The sequence below is a fragment of the Notolepis coatsorum genome (assembly GCF_963971535.1).
Source record: "Notolepis coatsorum genome assembly, chromosome: 11".
Taxonomy (NCBI): Eukaryota; Metazoa; Chordata; class Actinopteri; order Aulopiformes; family Paralepididae; genus Notolepis; species Notolepis coatsorum.
In genome coordinates, this window is record NC_140175.1 from 95,068,342 (window position 1) to 95,092,619 (window position 24,278).

The 24,278-nt window shown below is 43.1% G+C and overlaps 1 protein-coding gene across 1 annotated transcript in view; it reads left to right on the forward strand.

Moving 5' to 3' along the window:
- The window catches only part of camsap1a (calmodulin regulated spectrin-associated protein 1a), a gene marked incomplete at both ends in the record, with an annotated part of 82,399 nt that overhangs the window by 37,869 nt on the left and 20,252 nt on the right, over window positions 1-24,278 (forward strand). The window contains 9 exons of the mRNA XM_084325009.1: window positions 9,013-9,174; window positions 15,768-15,848; window positions 17,266-17,325; window positions 18,944-19,085; window positions 19,583-19,722; window positions 21,312-21,408; window positions 23,030-23,156; window positions 23,890-23,978; window positions 24,096-24,180. Coding sequence (XP_084181135.1) covers window positions 9,013-9,174; window positions 15,768-15,848; window positions 17,266-17,325; window positions 18,944-19,085; window positions 19,583-19,722; window positions 21,312-21,408; window positions 23,030-23,156; window positions 23,890-23,978; window positions 24,096-24,180 — 983 coding nt within the window. The remainder of the gene's footprint in view (window positions 1-9,012; window positions 9,175-15,767; window positions 15,849-17,265; window positions 17,326-18,943; window positions 19,086-19,582; window positions 19,723-21,311; window positions 21,409-23,029; window positions 23,157-23,889; window positions 23,979-24,095; window positions 24,181-24,278) is intronic.

Consider the following 24,278-nt stretch of genomic DNA (forward strand, 5'->3'; position numbering starts at 1 on the left):
ACAAGAACCACATCTGTTCTTAGTAGTAGGTGTATATACAGTGTTTGTTTTAGTAGCCTGCCTCACTGAACGCCATTCGAACTGCTGTTGATGTTGAAAAGGGGTGGAAAATACACCACAAGACTTGAAAGTTGTTTAAGGCACAAGTAAGTCACCCTTGTGAATATCACAAGGTGCACTGTAGGCATTCAACAGCGTATCATTCTAACAGTATGACAGCACACAAATAGCAGTAACACACAGCAGACTACATGTATCATTCTTCATTATATTCAATACCGTAATTCCTCTAATAGTAACCCCGGCTTGTATTTGTTTCAACTGTAGCGGGTACCAGGCTTGTATTAGGAGGAGGCCTGTATAAGAGGGAGGCCTATATTTCAAATTTTCAAACGGATCATAATGAATAAATCAACATTTTGTGTCAGTTTGAACCCAGTAAAATGTACTGGGTTCATTTATTGAAACCAAGTACTGTATGAAATAGTAAACAGTGCAATTACAGGTGGTCACTGGTCATTTCAACGTTTTCAAAGTGAAATCAAGTAACTAGCTCAGTATGCAGCTCAGTATATTAGTAACCCGGCTTGTATTAGGAGGCCGGCTTATAATTGCTTAGCTCAAGAGCGCACCCGGCCATTAATAGAGACCCGGCTTGTATTTGAGACCCGGTTACTATTAGAGGAATTACGGTACTCTATGTTGCTATGGGTTACAGGTGGGAGTGTCCAGAGTGCATGTAGTATGACGTGTGTGTGTGTGTGTGTTCGTGTGTGTGTGTGTGTGTTTGTGTGTGTTCGTGTGTGTGTGTGTGTGTGTGTGTGTGTTCGTGTGTGTGTGTGTGTTCGTGTGTGTGAGAAAGTGTTGGCGATGTTCTTGTGATGTAAACATGACCTCCATGTGCTCATACTTACAGTAGGTCTCTACACAAGCATACAATACAGCATGTGAACTGGGATGTCAATAAGCGGATAGTCAGACACACACACACACACACACACACACACACACACGCACGACACACACACGCACGCACACACACACACACGCACGCATGCACACAGACACACGCACACACACACACTGTGCTTACGATGAATTGAAAATGGGGGACCCTGATGTAAACAAGACGAAAGTCTTTCTCTGGTCTGCATCCCCTTAACAATTGTATGTATTGAGCTGTACTGTACTGTACCCATTCTGCAATCTGTTAATAAAGTTTTCATTCATTCATTCATTCACACAGACATGCGTCTGGGGTTGTCTCAGGATATACACAGGGACATTCACTTTGAGCTCCCAGCCCCCTGCTGTGAGGCAGATCAACAGGATCACCTCAGCAGCAGGAGGCTCGACATGCTCACTGATTCACAGGGTTCGCACAAGGTCCTTGATGTCAAGGCCTTGAATTCTTTGAAAACAGCCCAAGGTGCTTAAAAAGTCCTTGAAATTCAAATCAACCATTCGCATTGAATATTTTGTTCATCCACGATCAAATTGTTCTGAATCAAGAAATCGTTTTTTTTTTGTTCTGTTTTAATTCAATCTGACGAGTCGCTGTCTCTCGCACTCCTCATTTATTATTTTTATTATATATTATATAAAAAACAGCATTTAAAAGTGAATTGTATCCTTCGAGTGACATCCTTGAAAATGAAAAATAGGGCTTGGAAAAGTACTTACACGTCCTCGAATTTCATTTTGCAATGTCTGTGGGAAGCTAGTAAACCCTGCATTCACTAATCTGCTTTTTGTCTGTGCTTCTTCACCCCCCCCCCCCCCCCCCCATTGGATTCGTACAATTCTAGACCTGTGGTTTGGCAGCAACAACGGTCTGATTGTCTGATTGTCTTCCCTAAAGGGGAACATCGCCCCAAAATAAGAATTCAAATGTGTTGTTTCCGTGGCCCAGGAACGTTCAAGAAATATTTGTGAACATCATGAGGTACTCTCTGAACACTGAACACTGAACTCTCCACACACAAGTACACATGTGCACACACATACACACACACAACACACATGCTGCAATCGCTTTAAACAATCGCTTTAATCAAAATGGAGAGGTCACTTTAAAGGAATGAGGAAAATAAAGGTCACTTTAAGGTAGAACCGATGTGGTTCTTGTATAGTATAGTTTAGCTATAGTAAGTATAGCATTAGGGATGCCCCGATCGATCGGCCACCGATCGTTATCGGCCGATAATCAGTATAAATATGCGATCGGTGATCGGTGATAATGCTTTATTTTGGCCGATCGTCAAAACCGATAGAAAAACATGATCCAATTCTTAGCGGAGATCTCACAGTCACTGCTGACTTCTCTCTCAGACACACAGAGCTAAGCAGCGTACGGCGCCTCCTCCTCCCCAGCCCCTCCCGCACTCATGTAAACAAGAGCCTCGCAGTCTGCTATAGTCTGGTGCATGATGCGACGTGAGCTAACGTTGGCTACCAGTACCTACCGAGCTAACGTTACTGTTTAAACTAAATGACCCAGTGACTACATGAGGCATTGTCTAACGTTATCTAGCTGGCTAGCTACTGATAGCTGCTGATATCAACAAATGCTCCAGCAATAGTCGAGTGCATGATAAGTTACCTCCGTTGACTCGGTAGCTCACGTTAGCTCATGTTAGCTCTAAACTAAATAGTTCACTGAGGCGTTGTCTTAACGTTATCTAGCCAGCTAGCAGTAGCTACAGATAGCTCCTGATATCAATGTCTTATAACATTGATTCGATGCGTATTCGAGCTGAGGGCTTGCTGAATGTGATTTATACCAATACTAGGGTCCAGCTGCAGCGCCGGAGAATCCTGGCCGTAGCTGGAGGCTACTCGAGTACACACAGACAGTGGAGCTGTTTGCAGATAGCGAGCATTTTGACTTGTTGCGTGGTGGCGATGTCTCGCAAATAATACAAGTACAAGTCTAATTATATAATATATATATTTTATAAAAAAATAATTATAATAATATAAAATAATTTTAAATTTCTTTTTTTAATCAAAGCCGATATGGCTCAAGACGATCGGTGATCGGTATTGGTGGCAAAAAACGTGATCGGGGCATCCCTATATAGCATAATGACATAGAGTTAAAACTGTATATTGTATAGTAGTGTACATAGGACCCAGTGCCTTTAGCATGTCTATTTTATCATGCCCATCTTATGTCTATTTTATTATTAGTATTATTGCACAATCGAAGCGGGCATGACCACCCGCATTTCACTGTATGCCCTGGTATGTATGTGACAAATAAACCTCTTGAATCTTGAATCTCTCATGAAGCCAGAAAGCAGAGACTCAAACTTGTGATGTCAGCAGGTATAAAGTCCGGAGCTGCTCCGTGGACAATGAATGAGAGACTGATTTTCTGGAGCAGCGGAATCTCTGTTTGAGTTTTTATACCCAAATGAGCTTCATATTCTATAGTAGGGCTGGGAATCACCAGAGTTTTTATACCCAAATGAGCTTCATATTCTATAGTAGGGCTGGGAATCACCAGAGTTTTTATACCCAAATGAGCTTCATTCTATAGTAGGGCTGGGAATCACCAGAGGCCGCCCACGATATGATATTATATCACCATTCTAGAGTCACAATATTGTAGGGCTGGGCGATATGGCCTAAAAATAAAATCTCAGATTTTTATTTTATTTTATCCGATTTACGATTTGAATAGATTTTTTTCTCTTGAAAACTAGAAACGCCAAGGAAATCATTCAAATAACCTTTGTTTTTATTTGACACAAAAGTATTATCAAACCAAGAGGAATTTCCCTATTGGGATTGAAGTGCAAACCAATCTTCACTTTCACCAATCTTCACTTTAAAAATAGATAAAATATATATATATATATATATATATATATATATATATATATATATATATATATATATATATATATATATATATATATATATATATATATATATATATATATATATATATATATAAAAGGTTACTCTTGATCAAACAAGAATGAATTTCCCTATTGGGATTAATAAAGTGCAAATCTAACTTTCACCAAACATCACTTTTTGTAATCGCCCAGCCCTACGATATTGTAATATTGCGATATTTCAATTTTGTTAGGGTGGTGTTTATAGAACCCAAGAGCAGAACACAAGGCTCAGGAGAATGAGGCGGTTTAGGGTATTTAATGGTAAAACCCTGAAGACGACGCGGCAGGCAGTGAGGGAATACAAGTGGGAGATGTGTGTGTCCATGAGGTCCTGGGATAGTCCAGGCTGGTGATGTCCTAGGGTGGGGGTGCAGGCCGGAGGTGTGTGATCCTACACACAGGAGAACAGGGGTTAGAACGACGCAGGCTACAGAGCTCACAAAAACACACTATAAATATATAGAGTATAGAGGTCCAGATAAGAGTCCTAATACCAAGACAGGTGAAACAACTCGGACCAGGGGTGCAGGCCTCTTATCCTGGCTCAGTGATGACGTGATGAGCCTCAGGTGTGTAGACCGGCCCAGGGAGGCATGCTGAGGGTGAAGCGGGAACATGGAGGGACCCAGGGACCCATTATGGTAGTGGGGACCTGCTGATAGACAGGGGAGAGAAAGGCCCTGGCTGTGGCTGTAACAAATGTATTATCTTTTTTTCAATTGCAAATTATGTTCCCAATGGAAAACTACTACGGGCAACATCTACAATAAAAAAAAATATAGGCTACATCTACATCATCTGTTTTATCTAATACGATAGCATTTTCAGTCTGTTCACCTCACTCCCATAATTTTTTATTGCAGCAAAATGGGATTGTCAAGCAAAAAAAACAACAACAATGACAACAGTTTTTTTTTTATATTATCGATATTTGGCATCACTGTATCAATATAACACCAATATAACACTATACTGACCCCCCCACCCCACCCCTATTCTATAATAGCGTTCTCAGTTCTGAAATAGAAAGTGTACCTGTATATTCTGTATTGTCCCGTGTGCTCTCAGTGTCATCTCTACCATCTTCCCCAGTTCAATGTCTATGGAGCGGGATCAGACTTGTATACCCGATGATGACATCACAAATGTCAGTGCTCTTAGCACTCTCGCTTTTGGAACTGGGAGAGAGCTGTTTGTTGAAATCGGGGCAGTTCCCCTTTAACCCTTTCACTAACACACTACATAGAAGGTTAACCTTTCACTACCACACTACAGACGGTTAACCCTTTTGGGTGTGGTAGTGAAAGGGTTAACCGTCTGTAGTGTGGCAGTGGAAGGGTTAACCTTCTGTAGTGTGGTTGTAAGGTTTCTCTCCTCCACACTGCCTGTGGTGCATTTTTTCCTATTGCTAGGTTTTAGTGAGTTTTTCCTTACCTTCACGTGGGGTATGTCTGGGAGTGTTGCATTCATTTATTTTGCATTTATTTTACATTTTTTGGACTTTATGGTGTTCTTGTTTTGTTCTTGACCTATTGTGATGTTTCTTCTTGACTTGTTTAAAGAAGACGTGTCCGGCCCATGGGGACATTAACGTGTGTTGTCGGGCCTTACAAATACATTTGATTTGATTTGATTTGTAAAAGGGTTAACCCTTTGGGGTGTGGTAGTGAAAGGGTTAACCATCTGTAGTGTGGCAGTGAAAGGGTTAAGCTCCGATAAAGAGGCACATTCGTGACTGCCTGTGCAGTCGGGAGTATTCTCTACCATGGATGGACAGCCTTGTTGTCCTATCACCAGCAGCCTTGTCCAAACTCAGCCCGCCCACTTGGTCATTCCTCACAGTCTACATGTGTCCATCAGGCTCTGCTACACCTGTTCCCATGGTAACTCTGTGACAGAGCAGCAGTTTCTCTTTCCACATGGAACGTCACTGTCTCCTTCCCTCCACCGGAGGCCGGGCGCGTAACTATGAATATTTGATACACCCCCGACTTATTAAAAAGTCATATCTAATTGCCATCCAAGAGTATATAATGATCAGGAGTCAATTTATAAAGTTCAATATTACAAGTATGGAACCATACAAGATTACATAAAACAATAGTCAGAGGATTGTTAGTTCTATAGAGATTAGGCCTAGGGTAGCTTAAAGGGGCGAGAGATGTGAAAGAGAGAAGTGAGAAGTAAAGATACAAGGCCAAAGTGAATTCATTTAGCCTCTCCTTACACAGGTTTAACGTCCTTTAACATTTAAGATAAGATAACAGGATGCCAGATGTTCCTCAACATAGCAATCCTTGGCGCAATAAACTAAGTTTGACCAAAGCCTCAGTCCACTCTCAAGCCAAGGCCTGGCCATTACCTTAAAAGGGGACCTTTAACCTTTGTGAGAGAAGCCTGTTCACTATTTAACATCACAGACAAGCATACGGCAAAATACTAAATGCATGAAAAAGGCACGAAACACAATCTATAAATGATTATAGATACAATATAAAAACATATAATTATGATATTGTCAGATATGTGTAGAATTCACCTACTAACACCGGGGGAAGCACAGAGGTCTCTTGCTACTCATCCACTACAGTAGAATGAAGTTATCTTCTGACAGCAGGCAGCTCTGTGAGGTGACCTCTCCACCCCTTCTGGACCTTATGTGATTAGCTGCTTTAATATGATGCGTGTGTTTTGAATACTGACCTGTGGTGACACTCGCTACGGTCTCTAGAATGCGTGGCGTGTTGTTGATTGGATCATATAGGCTACGGTCAGGGGTGTAAAAAGTACCCAGAAATTATACTTAAGTGAAAGTATAGGTATCATCTCAAAATCGTACTCAAGTAAAAGTCAGAGTATCTGGCTAAAAACACACTTGAGTAAAAGTCAAAACGTTTCTACTTTTAAAAGTGCTAAAAAGTAAAAGTAAAAAGTTTTTTTCTGACTGTCTATTCTTCTGATAGCAGGTGTTTAATCAAAGATCCCCGCTTTCTAGTCTTGCACAAGGACCAATCAGCAATCAGCCAAGGGTATGGGCGGGTTCATTTTCCATTGATGGGGAATTTATTCGCTGTTTTTAAATAAATTGCGGCCACAGGATTAATAACGTTAATGTTAGTTCGGCCAGAGAAACAGATATATGAATTAAAATGGTTGGACCTGCAAGATTTGTACTTTGTACTTTGTAGGTCTGCATTTTAAATGTAAGGAGTAAAAAGTACAAGTATACAAACCTAATAATACTGGAGTAAAGTACAAATCCCCCAAAACAGTACTTAAGTATTGTAACAAAGTACAATTACTCAAGTACTTTACACCCCTGGCTACGGTACACACAGCCCTACTTAGGCATTCCCTGAACTCTCTGATCTCTAAAACCACGTCATGTCAGAATCAAAAGGTCTTTATTATATATATATATATATATATATATATATATATATATATATATATATATATATATATATATATATATATATATATATATATATATATATATATATATATATATATATATATATATATATATATATATATATATATATATATACTACTTAATAATAGTCTGTCCGCTAATGTCTGTCCGCTATTATTAAGTAGTTTTCACATACAAGGAATTTGCTTTTGACGTTATTGGTGCGACATTAGCGGACAGACATTAACAGACAGATAATACAATAAAGAGGTAGAGTAAAATAAAATGAAATATGAGCTAAGCACAATAGAATAATATAATTAATTATGAAATAAATGATAGGCCAGGGCTGTACAACTGTAAATATAGGTTGAATGATACGGGATATAAACTAAATTAAATATAGCACAATAGAATATAGTACAATTATAAGTAAAAATAAACTCTCAATGTGACTCTCAAGGCTCTGAGACACACGCACTCACTCCACCGGTTGCAATAATAATGTCTCATATTACGGTAAATAATGGGCATGGAATTTGATTTAAAACATTAATTGATTAAGCTAGACTGTTACGTGATATGTACCGCCAGCATGTGCTGTGAGAAACTGAATTGACCTACAGTATCTCAATGTTGTGTTACTGCTGTTCTCGGCATAAGCCCCAATAAGACCGTCACCAGAGCTCAGCGATGCCGCTCGCGTGAGCATATTCTCCCCGCTATTTTATTTCATACAACAATGTATGCCTTTCAAATGTTAAATGATAAATGATTGCATGACTGCCGACTGCGGCGCGACGCTGTACATATGTCTCTATACTATTTTATTTCATACAACAATGTATGCCTTTCAAATGTTAAATGATAAATGATTGCATGACTGCCGATTGCGGCGCGATTATTATGACTGATGACTGCGATGTGAAAGGCGCCGCGAACTCCTTCCTAACGGGCGCCGTTGAAGGCGGAAAGCGCCTGTGAACCACAGCAGCCTCGTTGCCGCGTCCTGAGGCTGCCGCGGGGCGTGGCCGCGGCGGGTCACGTGCCTGTCGGGGCCAATCAGGCCTACCCCGGAAATAGCAACGGTTGCGGAACAGCTACAGGCGGCCCGGCCTCTTTAGCTCTCCCATTTAACGGTGCACACCCCCCTGATCATCCTTGTCCTCTCCTCCCCTGTGTTGTCTCCAGAGCGCCCACATCCCCCTGATCATCCTTGTCCTCTCCTCCCCTGTGTGTCCTCCAGAGCGCCCACACCCCCCTGATCATCCTTGTCCTCTCCTCCCCTGTGTGTCCTCCAGAGCGCCCACATCCCCCTGATCATCCTTGTCCTCTCCTCCCCTGTGTGTCCTCCAGAGCGCCCACACACCCCTGATCATCCTTGTCCTCTCCTCCCCTGTGTGTCCTCCAGAGCGCCCACATCCCCCTGATCATCCTTGTCCTCTCCTCCCCTGTGTGTCCTCCAGAGCGCCCACACCCCCCTGATCATCCTTGTCCTCTCCTCCCCTGTGTGTCCTCCAGAGCGCCCACATCCCCCTGATCATCCTTGTCCTCTCCTCCCCTGTGTGTCCTCCAGAGCGCCCACATCCCCCTGATCATCCTTGTCCTCTCCTCCCCTGTGTGTCCTCCAGAGCGCCCACACCCCCCTGATCATCCTTGTCCTCTCCTCCCCTGTGTTGTCTCCAGAGCGCCCACATCCCCCTGATCGACGCCCTGATGATGGCCTACACGGTGGAGATGATCAGCATCGAGAGGGTGGTGTCCTGCGTCAAGCGCTTCTCCACCTTCAGCGCCACCAAGGAGCTGCCCTTCGACCTGGAGGACGCCATGGTCTTCTGGATCAACAAGGTGGGGTGGCGGGGGGGGGGGGGGGGGGGGGGCATCTGTGTGTCAGGAGTTTTTCAGTTTCAGTTTACACTTTATTTGAACAGGGACAGCACACATTAATGAACATACATGTAAATGTGTGAGACGGTGTTAGCCAAAGCTAATTTTCAACTGTTGTCCCTGGGCCTGGTGTTAAAAAGCAGCTAAAAAATAAAGCATAACATAATATTTTGTGAGGTCCATTTTAGAAAGACCGCCTTCAGCAAAAATGGTCTATCGATAAAGGGAAGTGGAACATGGAACAGCCTTCCGGTCTCCTTAACACATTGGGTGCCACGCCCCTTTGCCCAGATAACCCCTTGAGTGCCAGCGCTTTAGTCAATGGGAGGTCGGGGATATTTGCGAATGCTTAAACTATATCTTAAATGATGGCTATGGGTCTAAAACACCCCTTGCTTATCAATGACTTGCTTGCAGTCAACATGTACGAAACGGTTTGTTTTTTTCATTGGTACATTTCCGCTTTATACCGTTTTGAATACGAGTATAGCCACTCAATCCAATCCAATTTGATTGATTGATTGATTGAAAAGTTTATTAACAGATTGCAGAATGGGTACAGTACAGTACATCTCAATACATACAATTGTTAAGGGGATGCAGACCAGAGAAAGACTTTCGTCTTGTTTCCACCAGGGTCCCCCATTTTCAATTCATCATAACATATATGACATACATGACATACAGATAGACAGTACTGCTACATCTATACATTTATGACATATCAGATTTGCAAATACAGTACTGTTTGTGATACAAAAGTGTCCAGAAAAGGAGTGTATATACATTTGGCGTAGAAACTGTACATTGGAGGAGGTTGGTGGGGTGGGGTTGGGTGGGTTGGGTGAGGGCTGTACATTGGAGGTGGGGGGGGGGGGGGGGGTTGGGTAGGGGACACACACACATTTTACACTGTACATTGGAATGTTGACAAAGCCAATGATGTGCATTACCATCCGGGAGACGATAGGCGGCGGTATTTGCCCTTTTCGAGCTCAGAGCCATTCCCAATGATAACGTCAGGCTGGATGGATGAAAAATGAATGGATATCGCTAATAAAAGAAATAACGATTAAATAACGAGAAAACTCGTCATTGGCAGTCAACGCATGGCGAGTTAGGACGAGAAATCTCGTCGTTGGCACTCAAAGTGTTAAGGGAATGTACCACCCTGTCCACCTTTAGGGGCCAACTCAGGAAATGGCTGTTAGACAGCCAAATATGCACTCATTAGGGATGTTAGTGATGTTGTACTGAATGACTGAATGTCATGTTAGTGTCGTCATGTCGGTGATGTCAGTTTTATGAATGAACGTTGTAAGGTCCGTTTTGTTTTTGTTTTATGTTAGGACTACGGTTGGAAATTAGCCCTGTGCTATTCCCGGCATATTTTTGTCCTTATCATGCTGTGATGTTATGCATACGCTCATGTAAATGGTGTTTGCATTGTCCTTAACAAATCTTAATCTTAATATGGCATACAGTTAATTACAATTTAAGAACAGGTTAAAAACACATCATCCAAAATATGTACAGCAGACATGTACAGACAATGTACAAACAAACAATAATACGACAATCAAGCGATACTGTCATGGGTCCCGGCGCAAACAACTTTTACAACACAGTAGGGTCACCGTGGTGTTTTGTTAAATTTACAATTTACAACACGCTCAATATCCGAGTGCTCACTTTGATCTCTAACGTTATGCGGCTACATTGATCCACTGTGTCTGTCTATCTAAGTCTGTTTTTAATAAATGTTCAATGATTAGTAGTATCCATTTGTTGGACAGACATATTTGACGTTAGGTTGTTGTAACTGAGGGGTACAATTCCCTGACTGTATTGATAAGTATGGTATCATTAAACCACTACCGTCTTATGTACATTCCTACTGGCCATACAGTACACAGGTATCTAATGATGAACACTTCCCCACAATGACTCGGTTCCACACAAAGCTGTATTTAAGTATTTATTAGCAGCAAAAGGTACATAATATACTTTACTTTACTTCACTTTGGATGCGCTTATAAGGCAAAGGAATGTGCGTAGGCAAATCAATAACGAATGTCCATTCTCATATTACGCAGGAGATAATCATACAACCTGAATCTTAGGGAATTATATCTATGGTACACTAGTAATATAGCGGGAGATACTGGTAGGGTCCCCCCGGTTGTAAGCCAGCAAGGGTAGAGGATTTGTCGGTAGTAGAGTCTGGGTCAACGATGATAAGGAGACTCCAAGTACAGGAGACGGTGCAATAAGATCTTGATCCGCAGACGAATACAGCTGTTCTCCGTAGCATGTAGCTCCACATGGAAGAAAGCTAGCCGGCCTCAGACTTCTGAGAGGCAGACTCGACGTGGCTCCTCACAGGTTAAATCCCACACACTTGTGGGTGTCTGCGATTCTCCGCTCCATTAATTACAGGACCAAAAGCAAATATAATCCAGCCGAAAAGGGCTATGCAGTCGTCGGTAGGTTATCCAGTGTACATAATCCACACGGTCCTCGTCTAGGGCCCCTCGGGTGAAAGCGCCATGGTAAGCAGCCCAGCCTGGATAAGCACTCTAGCTAATACGAGGAAACGTTGGTGATGCTGGTCACTGTAGAACTTTAGCCGCACGATACACTATACACAAATAGACTATTACTGACTTAATAGAATAGGTCGAACTCGACGGTACAGCGTTAAACTCTGACACTTCAGTTATTAATTCGCACGCGGTCTCAATGCTCTATTTGGGGCCAAACAGGCCATACTGCACCGCACGTCGTATCGTGGGTGAGGCTTCAACTTATTGGGTAACTCTCCACTTCTGACTAAGTGAGACTAAGTGCTTCTGTATTCACCTGCGCCGTATTTATACGCTTAGATGAACAAACTAGTACCAGCTTTATTCCTGTCTCATATCCTTGCGCAATACCGTTCATGTCCAGGCATGTCCCCGGCGGTGACTTTGAACCAGACCTTGAAGGTATGGCCCTGGCGCCTGTGGACCGCTGTCCAATAGGAGAATGAAATATTATGGTCTGTACTAGGCTAAAGGGATATTCCGTGTATATGTACAAGGAATATACAAGGGATATCAAACGATATACAAATATTATGCAATATATATCAATCAATAAATATATATATTCGGTTTAATCTGATCCTTCGTAACAGTTGTAATTAAAAAATAAACTGTGGGAAACGTTAATAACTTACTCAGTCGAATGGATCCGGTTAATACGATTTATTAACTCATGAATGATCAGTACATACAAAATAGTCAGAGAGAATGTGTCCCGAACTCAATGTACAGATGTATGTCGATGACGCAGTCATCTACACACAGGGCAAGGACATAGAGTTGATTACATCTAGGCTCACATGCGCACTAGACAAGGTACAATGCTGGCTAAACAGCACCTGTCTCCTACTTGATGCGAAAAAGACTGTGTGCATGTTCTTTAGCAAGCGTCCAGAAACCATCAAGCGGTCCAATGTGTTCCTGAGGAAGGAGGGAAGGAAGGAAGAACTAGAACTTGTTTCCCACTTCAAATTCCTTGGGGTCATCTTGGACTCAAACCTGACCTTTAAGAAACACATAAAGAAAGTGAGGAACACCATCAACTTCAACATTTCCAACTTCAAACAAATACGGCCCTCCCTAACACTTGCAGCCGCAAAGACATACCTACACCGTATGGTCTTCTCCCACATTGAATATTGCCTTCTAAACTGGTCATTTACTGGGGCCACAGCCATGAAACCAATAGAACAACTTTACAACAGAGCATTGAAGGTATATGAAACAGTACTCATACCACCACTGTAAAATCCTGGATAAGCATCAAATAAAAAAAATTGAAAACCTCAGACGTTATAAAAGTTCCTGCTTTGTATATAAATGCATGCACAGATTAGCCCCTCCCCCCCCCAAGGAGTTTATCCACGAGAAAGGGAACACTGGATTAGCCACTAGGTCAAACACCAGAGGGGATTGTGAGGTCCATTTTAGAAAGACCGCCTTCAGCAAAAATGTTCTATCGATAAAGGGACGTGGAACATGGAACAGCCTTCCGGTCCCCTTAAGGGAATGTACCACCCTGTCCACCTTTAGGGGCCAACTCAGGAAATGGCTGTTAGACAGCCAAATATGCACTCATTAGGGATGTTAGTGATGTTGTACTGAATGACTGAATGTCATGTTAGTGTGGTCATATCAGTGATGTCAGTTTTTATTAATGAACGTTGTAAGGTCCGTTTTGTGTTTGTTTTATGTTAGGACTACGGGTGGAAATTAGCCCTGTGATATTCCCGGCATATTTACGTCCTTGTTATCATGCTGTGATGTTATGCATACACTCATGTAAATGATGTTCATTAATTTGCATTGTCCTTAATAAACAAATCTTAATGGCTGAAAGGCTCTCCTCCTGCTAATAGCTAAGACACCAGGAAGAAGAGACCGAATGAGGGAGAGAGGGGCTCCTTTATAGTCAGGAGGGGGGGGGGGGGCACACCCTAAACTGTAGATTTGGGGGAAGGGAGGGGGTAAACATTTGGGGGAAGGGAGGGGGTAAACATTTGGGGGGAAGGGAGGGGGTAAACATTTGGGGGGAAGGGTGAAATACCTCACTGAGGGAGAGGACAGTATATTAATCCTCCACAAAACCAATGGACATGGAATAATCGAATGGTTCACTGTATTTCGGCAAGTGATTCCTATCATAGGTTAGGGTCAGGCGTGACGTCTCCAGTGAGGTTAAGGTTAGGGTTAAGGTTAGGGTTAAGGTTAGGTTTTTTTTTTTTTTTTTTAACTTTGGCCATTCCGCTGGCTCTTTTTGCGTTTTATCGCATTTTTCTCTGGTCAAGAATGACCGACAGAAACAGGTTGAATGGGGGTACAGATGGGGGGAAGAAACTCTGAGAAAGTTACGGCTTTGTCCGGGAATCGAACTTGCTACCCCAGATCCGTGACAAGCACGGTTGTCCCCGGCGCCGAAATAGCGCTCGAGGTACACGGTGAGCTACTGGAGCTCCCCAGGGTTAGGTTTTTTTTACAAACAAACGTGTGAAAAGATGTGGAGAATTTAATCGGATTAGGATATAAACCATCGAGTGTTCAATCTATTAAAGGCTTAACAGATTATTAGCCTAAACAAGCGCAAATCCACAATAGCCTCGACCGCCGCGTACATGCTTGACTATGCTTGAGTTCCATGCCAAACTTCAGCTAGACGGGTCGACCAACCAACCAACCTACAGTGAGCTATAGAGCTGCTGGTCGCAGCTAAAGATCTGGGGCATTGTGGGAAAGCGCAACACGTCGAGAACGGTGCACAAGTGTTGAAGTAAGAGAAGTGAATCAGATTAGGAACATTTTACTGTATTAGAGGCTTATGAACCATTAAAACAGCTCACATTTCCATTACCTGAAGAGGAATGTTGGGACTAGGGGTGGAACGGCAAGAGGGGAGGCATTGCTGAGTTAAACATGCTTCTCATTTATTTGGTAAAAAAAAGGTTTACCTTTAATAATGTTTGGCACACAAAAACCGAACTGGCAACATTTGTCAAAGTATTAACTTAGTGCAAACAAAAAAGTATTAAACCTTTCCATTTTTGTGGCCACATTATAGACAAAGGCCAACGTAAAGTATGCATATAATGCTCAACCAGCACTAGACTTTCTTATCAAAAAGTAAAAGTCACAGAAAAGATGATTAGGGTTTTAAATAAGGATGTTTATGGGGTTTCTTGTATTAATAATAATTTGCACTAAGGAATGTTGTAACTGTTGTTATCTTACAAAAAAAGGAGATGTTACAAGGGAATGGGGAATATAAACCCCCTCACAGTGGTGTGTGGAGTTGGTACGTCCCAGCAGGGACCAGGATGTTATGGGTTGCAGACGCAGTTCATACACACGCTCTAGTCTCCTGGCTCGTTATTGAACACAAACAGTTATCTTTGAACCTCTGTTGTTAAGCCTCGTCAATATACCCCCCTTCTCTGTGAGCGTTTGCACGGTTAGCTTGCGGCTAACATTAGTTAGCTTGCGGCTAAAGTTAGTTAGCTCGTAGCTAACGTAACATTAGCCTAGCTCGAGGCTAACGTTATATAACCGAACAATACACACATGCCCCGAACCGTGGAGGTCGTACCGAACGGTGTACGGTTAGAATGCGTACCGTTTGGTACGACCTCCACGGTTCGGGGCATGTGTGTATTGTTCGGTACACGGTTAGAATGCGTACCATTCCACCCCTAGTTGGGACCATGTGAATCGTAATCGAATCGATTGGGGAAGTCAGTGGCGACACCCAGCTGTAATATACTGTACATGTACTGTATTCAAATGTAGCACCATGATACTTGTAGTGCAAAGAAACCCCTGCAAATGGTATCAAGTATTGCCAAAGATATGTCCCAGCCCTAAGTGTGTGTGTGTGTGTGTGTGTGTGTGTGTGTGTGTGTGTGTGTGTGTGTGTGTGTGTGTGTGTGTGTGTGTGCACGAGTAACTGATATAATGTTACTGACTTCTTGGTTGTAGGTAAACATGAAGATGAGGGAGATCACAGATAGAGAGATGAAGATGAAGCAACATCTGCTGGACTCTCCCAGCCACCAGAAGGTAAGGCCTCATTACTCTTTCTTTCTTTCTTTCTTTCTTTCTTTCTTTCTTTCTTTCTTTCTTTCTTTCTTTCTTTCTTTCTTTCTTTCTTTCTTTCTTTCTTTCTTTCTTTCTTGTTCTGTTTCTTTCTTTCTTTCTTTCTTTCTTTCTTTCTTTCTTTCCTTTCTTTCTTTCTTTCTTTCTTTCTTTCTTTCTTTCTTTCTTTCTTTCTTTCTTTCTTGTTCTGTTTGTTTGTTGTTTGTTTCTTTCTTTCTTTCTTTCTTTCTTTCTTTCTTTCTTCTTCTTTCTTTCTTTCTTTCCTTTCTTTCTTTCTTTCTTTCTTTCTTTCTTTCTTTCTTTCTTTCTTTCTTTCTTTGTTGTTTCATCAGAGGGTATTGCATGGGGCTATTGTGTTGTTCTAATAAAGGAAAGCCTGACTACATACAGATTAATGTTCAAATGGAATAGCTCTTCATTAGCATACGCATGTCAGCCTGTAATCACCTTCCCTGTATTGGCCTGGTTTATAGATCTAGCTGATCTACAAATGCTTGGGATTGTTCAGCCTAACCCTCTCCGACTGTCTCTCTGAGATCAGATCTGTCTCATGGTAACATGGTTGCTGAGGAGAGGATCTGATCCTCTGTCACTGTATCTGACCTTTGACCTGTCTGTTGCTCTTCCTGTTTGTGTCTTTCCCCCAAAACTCCTCCCCTTCCTGCCTCTTGGATACTAGTCTCCCTCCAAATGGTACTGGAAGCTTGTACCTGTAAGTGTACCGGCTAGACTCTCCAGTCTCCAGTGTGTGTGTGTGTGTGTGTGTGTGTGAGAGAGACGTGTTATGTGTGTGAGATGTATTATGTGTGTGTGTTTGTGTGGAAAGGGGTTGCGCAAAACATAAACAATAAAACTATTTTGATCCATAAAACAGATAGTCGTACAGGATTTAAGAGGTTGGTTCAGGGCAGGGTTAACCGAATAACAAACCCACAGTGCCCCCTGGTGGTGACAGAGGAAGACACAGCATGCCTTTTATTTGGCTTCATCTTGCATGACGTCTTACAGCAGCTCTGCTCATACTGCAAACTCACTCCATCTCTCAGCTGAGCTGTGGAATACACCCCCCTCCCTCACACACACACGCGCGCGCACACGCACGCACTTGCTGTCCTTCTTTCTCTTCTGTCTGACATTGTGTACCACCCCCCCCCCCCCCCCCCCCCCCCAACACAGCTCCAGACCCACAATGGCCGCCTCTGTCTCTCTCTGACTTCTAGTCTTTATAAAGCAGGCTGCGTGCCGCCGGCCCAGCATGGCTTCACTCCATTATTATAACCCTTCCACACTCTCATCTGATCTGCCTCACTCATTCCCCCCCCCCCCGCCCCCCCCCCCCCCCCCTTGCCCCCCACCTCTCTCTTGTCGCCCCCCTCGCCAGCCTGATATCATGCATGCTCTGGCTCACTGCTTGATGGAGCCTGTGGAGTTTTCTCGCGTGGTAACGTACACCTCCCTTTAACTCTCCCTTTGTTTCATCCTCTCCTTGTCTACCGTTCACCACATTCACACGCAGAGAGTCCAGAGTTAGACAAGAAGAAGATAGATAACAATGTTCTTCTGTGCGTTCAGTGGAAAAGCTATCCGGCTGCAAGCTAGCCTAGCTACCACAAATGAATGGAAGCAGATACGGGCCAGCTAGCATATAGCTGTCTGTTGGCCAAAAACGCCTCTCCCGGAGGTTTAAGCTATAGCTAGTGGTCCGTATTCGCTTCCATTCATTTGTGCTAAGCTAGGCTAGCTTGCAGCCGGATAGCTTTCTACATTTACATTTACATTTAGGTTTAGTAATTTAGCTGACGCTTTTATCCAAAGCGACTTGCAAGTTCTGTACAACAGGTCAGCAGGAAGGGTACGACTCTGTAACAATGTTCATCAAACAGTGTTGAACCTGGGTGCTCAGTCTTGAATGCATAGTAGTAGTAAAGGACATATCAGCATAGTAGGTAGTAATATAGGGAAGGAAGATTATTTAGTAGCAAAGTGCATGATAGTAAAAGACAGTATGAAGGTTATTTCTACTGAACGCACAGTTTCACATAATGTCGACGTGTTCCTTTAATCACTGCAGGCAAAACTGTAAAGCCCTTGGCACACCACTCCTTTGAGACACTGAGGCTATTTATATCACCTAACAGATCAATGGCTCTGGAACACAGTATGCTGCCGAGGCCTCCTGAAGCCTGGCGGGGGTTACAGCTGACCTGGGAACTGTGTCTATGCTGATCTGAGACCAGATTGTGTATGTGGTCATGTGACCTGAGTGCTGATCCTAGATCAGTACTCCTACTTGTAACAGTTGTAAGAAGTACTGGACATGGACACCCTGTCTGATCCTAGCTCGTTGTCAGCCAGTCAAATCTGCTGTGTCATTGTCCAGCAGGAGTGGGATGCCAAGTGTGGACTCTCCCATTACTGTGTGTGTGCGTGCGTGCGCGCACGCGCGCGCGTGTGTGTGTGTGTGTGTGTGTGAGAGAGAGAGAGAGAGAGGGAGAGACAGAGTGTGTGAGAGAGAGAGAGAGAGGGTGTGTGTGTGAGCGTGTGAGAGAGCGAGAGGGAGAGAGAGACAGAGTGTGTGTGAGAGAGAGACAATCAGAGAGAGAGAGGGGGGAGGGAGAGAGTGTGTGTGAGCGTGTGTGTGAGAGAGAAAGAGAGAGGGAGAGAGAGAGAGAGACAGAGTGTGTGAGCGTGTGAGAGAGAGACAGGCAGAGAGAGAGAGAGTGTGTGTGAGAGAGAGACAGACAGAGAGAGAGAGAGTGTGTGTGAGCGTGTGAGAGAGATACAGGCAGAGAGAGAGTGTGTGTGAGAGAGAGAGAGAGAGAAGAGAGAGAGAGAGAGAGAGAGAGAGAGAGAGAGAGAGAGAGAGAGAGAGAGAGAGAGAGAGAGAGAGAGAGAGAGGAAAGTGATAGAAAAAGCAGATGGAGCTGTATGATAGTATGACTGCTTGTGTAATGTATACATGTGACTGTTGACAGTCCTATCAGTGAATGATAGATGTCTTCTTCCCTTCCAGTGAGTCTGTGAGTTTAGCTAACCTCCAGCCTGTCTACTGTGTATAGGTGCGTTACCGTAGAGACCACCTCTCGGGCCGGACGCTGCAACACTTCCCCCTGCTGGACGACCTGATGAAGGACGTGAGCGACGGCACCGCCCTGCTGGCCTTGGTGCACTTCTACTGCCCCGACGTCATGAGGCTGGAGGGTATGGCCATGCTGGACCACGAGCCACAAAATACCCAATTTCTAATAAGAACATACTGTATAATATATTTTTTTATTTTTAAGATTTGAATATTACCTATTATTCTTTTGTTGGTCCTATTCACTGTCATTTGTGATGTCTTTATAGCAGAATAATTAGACCACTGCCTAGATCACATAACTAGGCCGGAGGATAGGTTGTCAAGACGATGTTGTCGTTCTAACAAATTTGAAGCACTTCTAAGTCTAACCACAAGAGGTTGATATTGAGCCGACATTGAGAAACCCAAATTCTACCACGCCGGTGTCAAAAGAGAATGTTTTCTTTTTCAAAACGGGAATGTTTTCTTCTTCAAACAAAACACGCCATTAGTTGCTTTTTAATACATTGTTAGATACTCTGTTCAGCTAATGCAGTTTATCTATATTAAAGTATGGTTGCCTCGTCCTTGTTCAGATGCTCACTGCCACTGTCCTGTCCTGTGTTGTGTTGTATAGACATCTGTCTGAAGGAGGTGCCCTCCATAGCAGACAGCCTGTATAACATCCAGCTACTAAGAGAGTTCTCTATTGAGTACCTGAACAAGAGCTTCTACCTGAAGCCTGAAGACATGCTGTACTCTGCGCCAGTACTAAAGGTGAGCCAGAATATACCTGCAGAATATACCTGCAGAATATACCTGCAGAATATACCACCAGAATATACCACCAGAATATACCCCCAGAATATACCTGCAGAATATACCTCCAGAATATACCACCAGAATATACCACCAGAATATACCTCCAGAATATACCTACAGAATATACCTCCAGAATATACCACCAGAATATACCTCCAGAATATACCTCCAGAATATACCTACAGAATATACCACCAGAATATACCACCAGAATATACCTCCAGAATATACCTCCAGAATATACCTCCAGAATATACCACCAGAATATACCACCAGAATATACCTCCAGAATATACCACCAGAATATACCTGCAGAATATACCTGCAGAATATACCACCAGAATATACCTCCAGAATATACCACCAGAATATACCTCCAGAATATACCTCCAGAATATACCTGCAGAATATACCTGCAGAATATACCACCAGAATATACCTCCAGAATATACCTGCAGAATATACCTGCAGAATATACCTGCAGAATATACCTGCAGAATATACCACCAGAATATACCTCCAGAATATACCACCAGAATATACCTCCAGAATATACCACCAGAATATACCACCAGAATATACCACCAGAATATACCTCCAGAATATACCTCCAGAATATACCACCAGAATATACCTACAGAATATACCACCAGAATATACCACCAGAATATACCACCAGAATATACCTCCAGAATATACCTACAGAATATACCACCAGAATATACCACCAGAATATACCTCCAGAATATACCTCCAGAATATACCTACAGAATATACCACCAGAATATACCACCAGAATATACCTCCAGAATATACCTCCAGAATATACCTCCAGAATATACCTACAGAATATACCTCCAGGATATTCCAGAATATACCTCCAGGATATACCTCCAGGATATACCTCCAGGATATACCTCCAGTACTAAAGGTGAGCCGGAATACAGCTCCCAGGTGCCAGTGTAGTAAATAGCCTATTTGAAAATTAGAGGTTTATTAAGTAAGGGATAATGTAAAATAATTGACCGACACAGAGTTTAGAACACCAAGGCGCAGCCGAGGTGTTTTAAACGTCAGCGAAGGTCAATTATTTTGCGACAATGACAGAGTATAGGCTATACATTATCCTGCTTATTACATGGCTAACTTACTAACAATATACCTAATTCATCGACAAGACTAGATCAAATGCAGACGCAGTTGTTCTGTGGCTCTGTCAGCCCAAATAAAGTGATTATTATTATCTGCAGCCGGCAGGTCTGTGGTCTGATTGCATGACTGAGTGCAGCTGTGCATATGCTGAGCATCACTGAAACAGTGTGTGTCAGTGGGGCTTGATTGCGAACAGCTGCGCACAGCGGTCATTATTGTTCCACAGAGGTCCGTTATCGAGTAATATCGGACCTCTGACGAGCGCTATTGACCAATCACAAGCAAGCATTTCGGCGAATGTGAAAACGCCATGTAATAATAAATAGATAATATAATGTACTGGTCCTGTGTTGGCCCCTATTACCTTGTCGTTTGTGATGTCTTTCTGTCAGAATAATCTGATGGTGTTCATCGCCGAGCTCTTCTGGTGGTTCGAAACTGTGAAGCCAGACTTTGTTCAACCCAGGGACCTGCAAGAAATCAAAGACGGTACGAGAATTATAATTTATTTTAGAATATACTTATTTATTTCCTTTTCAAACGCCAGAGACACACCATACGGAGCGGCAGGCCTTTCGGATGCCCAAGTTAACCCTTTCACTACTACACTCAAACTCAAACTCCTAAGTTCCTTTATAATTGCATTGTGTACAGTGCAAGTACTCACACACATTCCACCAGAGGGGCAAGAAGTGGATTTATTACTTTACCTCTACCTAAGTCTAATTTTATGAAAAGGGCGGTATTTTATAGGGCGATAGTATCTTGGAACTGTCTTCCCAGCGATGTTCGGAACATCAAAGGAAAGGCTAGTGTTAAAAGAAATCTTAAACACTATTTACACTCACACACACAATAACATTTTAGTCTTCAGCACAGCTTGAATACATGCACACCCTGATAAATAGTTTTATTTTCTTCTAACTGGATTTTATCTCTTGTTTTTTCATCTCCTGTTTTATATAAATTTTTATTCTATGATAATTTTTTTTATAAATTTTCTTTGTGATATATGCTTTTCTTATGTTCTATAGGTGTATGTTATCTTGTGTATGTATGTTGTTGGACCCCAGGAAGACTAGCGGCCGCTTAGGCATCAGCTAATGGGGATCCGTTTAAATAAAAAAAATAAACACTAGTACAGACGGTAGTGTGGTAGTGAAAGGGTTAACCTTCTGTAGTCAAGTCAAGTCAAGTCAAGAGTTTTAATTGTCACGGCATACAGGTATACAATGAAATGCGGGTGGTCTTGTGTGGTAGTGAAAGGGTTAACCCTTTGTCGTGTTGCAGTGAAATGGTTAACCTTCTGTAGTGTGGCAGTGAAAGGGTTAACCCTTTGGTAGTGTGGCAGTGAAAGGGTTAACAGATTGCACCACTCAGACCGGCAATGGCACTTCATGGCGCTTCATGGCATTTGGTGTGTCTCTGGCATATACAGTAGGTCTGGTATTGATTGATTGATTTATTGAAAATTGTATTACCAGATTGCAGAACGGGTACAATACAGTACGGCTCAATACACACAATTGTTAAGGGGATGCAGACCAGATAAATACTTTCGTCTTGTTTACATCAGGGTCCCCCATTTTCAATTCATCATAACATAGAATATGACATACTTGACACACAGATATACAGTACTGTTACGGTACATCCAGATATTTATGACATACCTGATCTACAAATATACAGTACTGTTTAAGAGTACAACGCCAGTCATATAGACCCTGGCGTTGGAAACTCTGATTAATAGACAGAGTTTCTAAAAAGAGAGTATATACATTATATACATTTGAGAGTATATACATTTGAGGTAAGTGTGAGTGAATGAACCACCTACAGAAGCTTGACCCCACCCACCATCCTTTACAGTGAGATCACTGACTCCACCCACCATCCTTTACAGTGAGATCACTGACTCCACCCACCATCCTTTACAGTGAGATCACTGATTCCACCCACCATCCTTTACAGTGAGATCACTGACTCCACCCACCATCCTTTACAGTGAGATCACTGACTCCACCCACCATCCTTTACAGTGAGATCACTGACTCCACCCACCATCCTTTACAGTGAGATCACTGACTCCACCCACCATCCTTTACAGTGAGATCACTGCTGCAGCCTAAGAGCAGCCGCTCCCACGCCCCCATCTCCAACGCCACCAAACGCAGCTTCCTGGTATCGTCCAGTTCTGCCGATGTTTTAACAGCGCCCCCAAGCCCAGACCCCAGGTATTACGCATGCTGCACCTGTCTTTCTATCCGCTTGTGTGTGTGTGTGTGTGTGTGTGTGTGTGTTTTTTTTATCCACTTTTTCTCCCCATTTCTATTTTTCTTCCATCCCAATTTTGTATATCCAATTCTTCCCTCCCCTGTCTTGAACGTTGCTAGACTATGCCTCCCACTGGTCGGCTGTAATGAGGACAGAAGCCTTGCATCACGTGTCCCCTCCGGTACATGAGGAGGCAGCCTGTCACATCTTTTTCACCGCAGCAGCTCGAACTCTCAGGGCGAGGAGTAACGCGTGGGAGGCTCACGCTGCCCCCGTCACTTCCTGCTTCCGTCGCACCGGCGTCACCCAACCGACCTGTAGGAGTCGCTGACCACAACGTCAAATCCCCACCCACCGGCTTTCCCACCCTCTAACACTTGCCAATTGTGTTAGCATGAACGACCGGCCAGCCGGTAGCAATGCCGAGAGCTGGGCTCGAACCCAGGGTCTCCTGCGTTAGAGGCGAGCGCCTTGCCCACTGCGCCAATCAGCCACCTGTGTGTTTTTTAAGTTCTTTAACTGGGTCGTGATGAACCTTTTTCCTAACGCCTATTAAATATGAAGCTTTTGTTTATCTATTTGTTATTATCTTATTTATGTTTTTATTTGCTTGCCGTTGCTGTGTAGTGTGCCGTTAGACAAGTGCCCCTTCAAGCTAATAAAGTGACCTTATCTTAACTTGTCTCTTTACAGTAGCAAACTGAGCCAGTCATCGAGTCCCTCCCACTCCATGCTGCCCCTGAGACAGAGACAACAGCAGATACAGGAGGAAGACATCTCCGGTAAGAGAACACAGATTTACACTGAAGAATGAAAGTGACTGTGAGTTGATATACGAACAAAGTCATTTGACATGTTGGTATATAATAAGATTGATGCTATTTTGATGCTGTGTGCAGGGCAGAGGAACCGGTCCAACTCCCTGACACGTGCGGACGCTCAGCCTCGGAGTTCAATACTGGCCTGGCCAGAGAGGAGGCAGAGGTGAGCCATTCCATTATGACTGCTGTCATCAGGGTTCGCACAAGGTCCTTGAAGTGCTTAAAGTGCTTGATAATATATATATATATATTTTTAAGTCA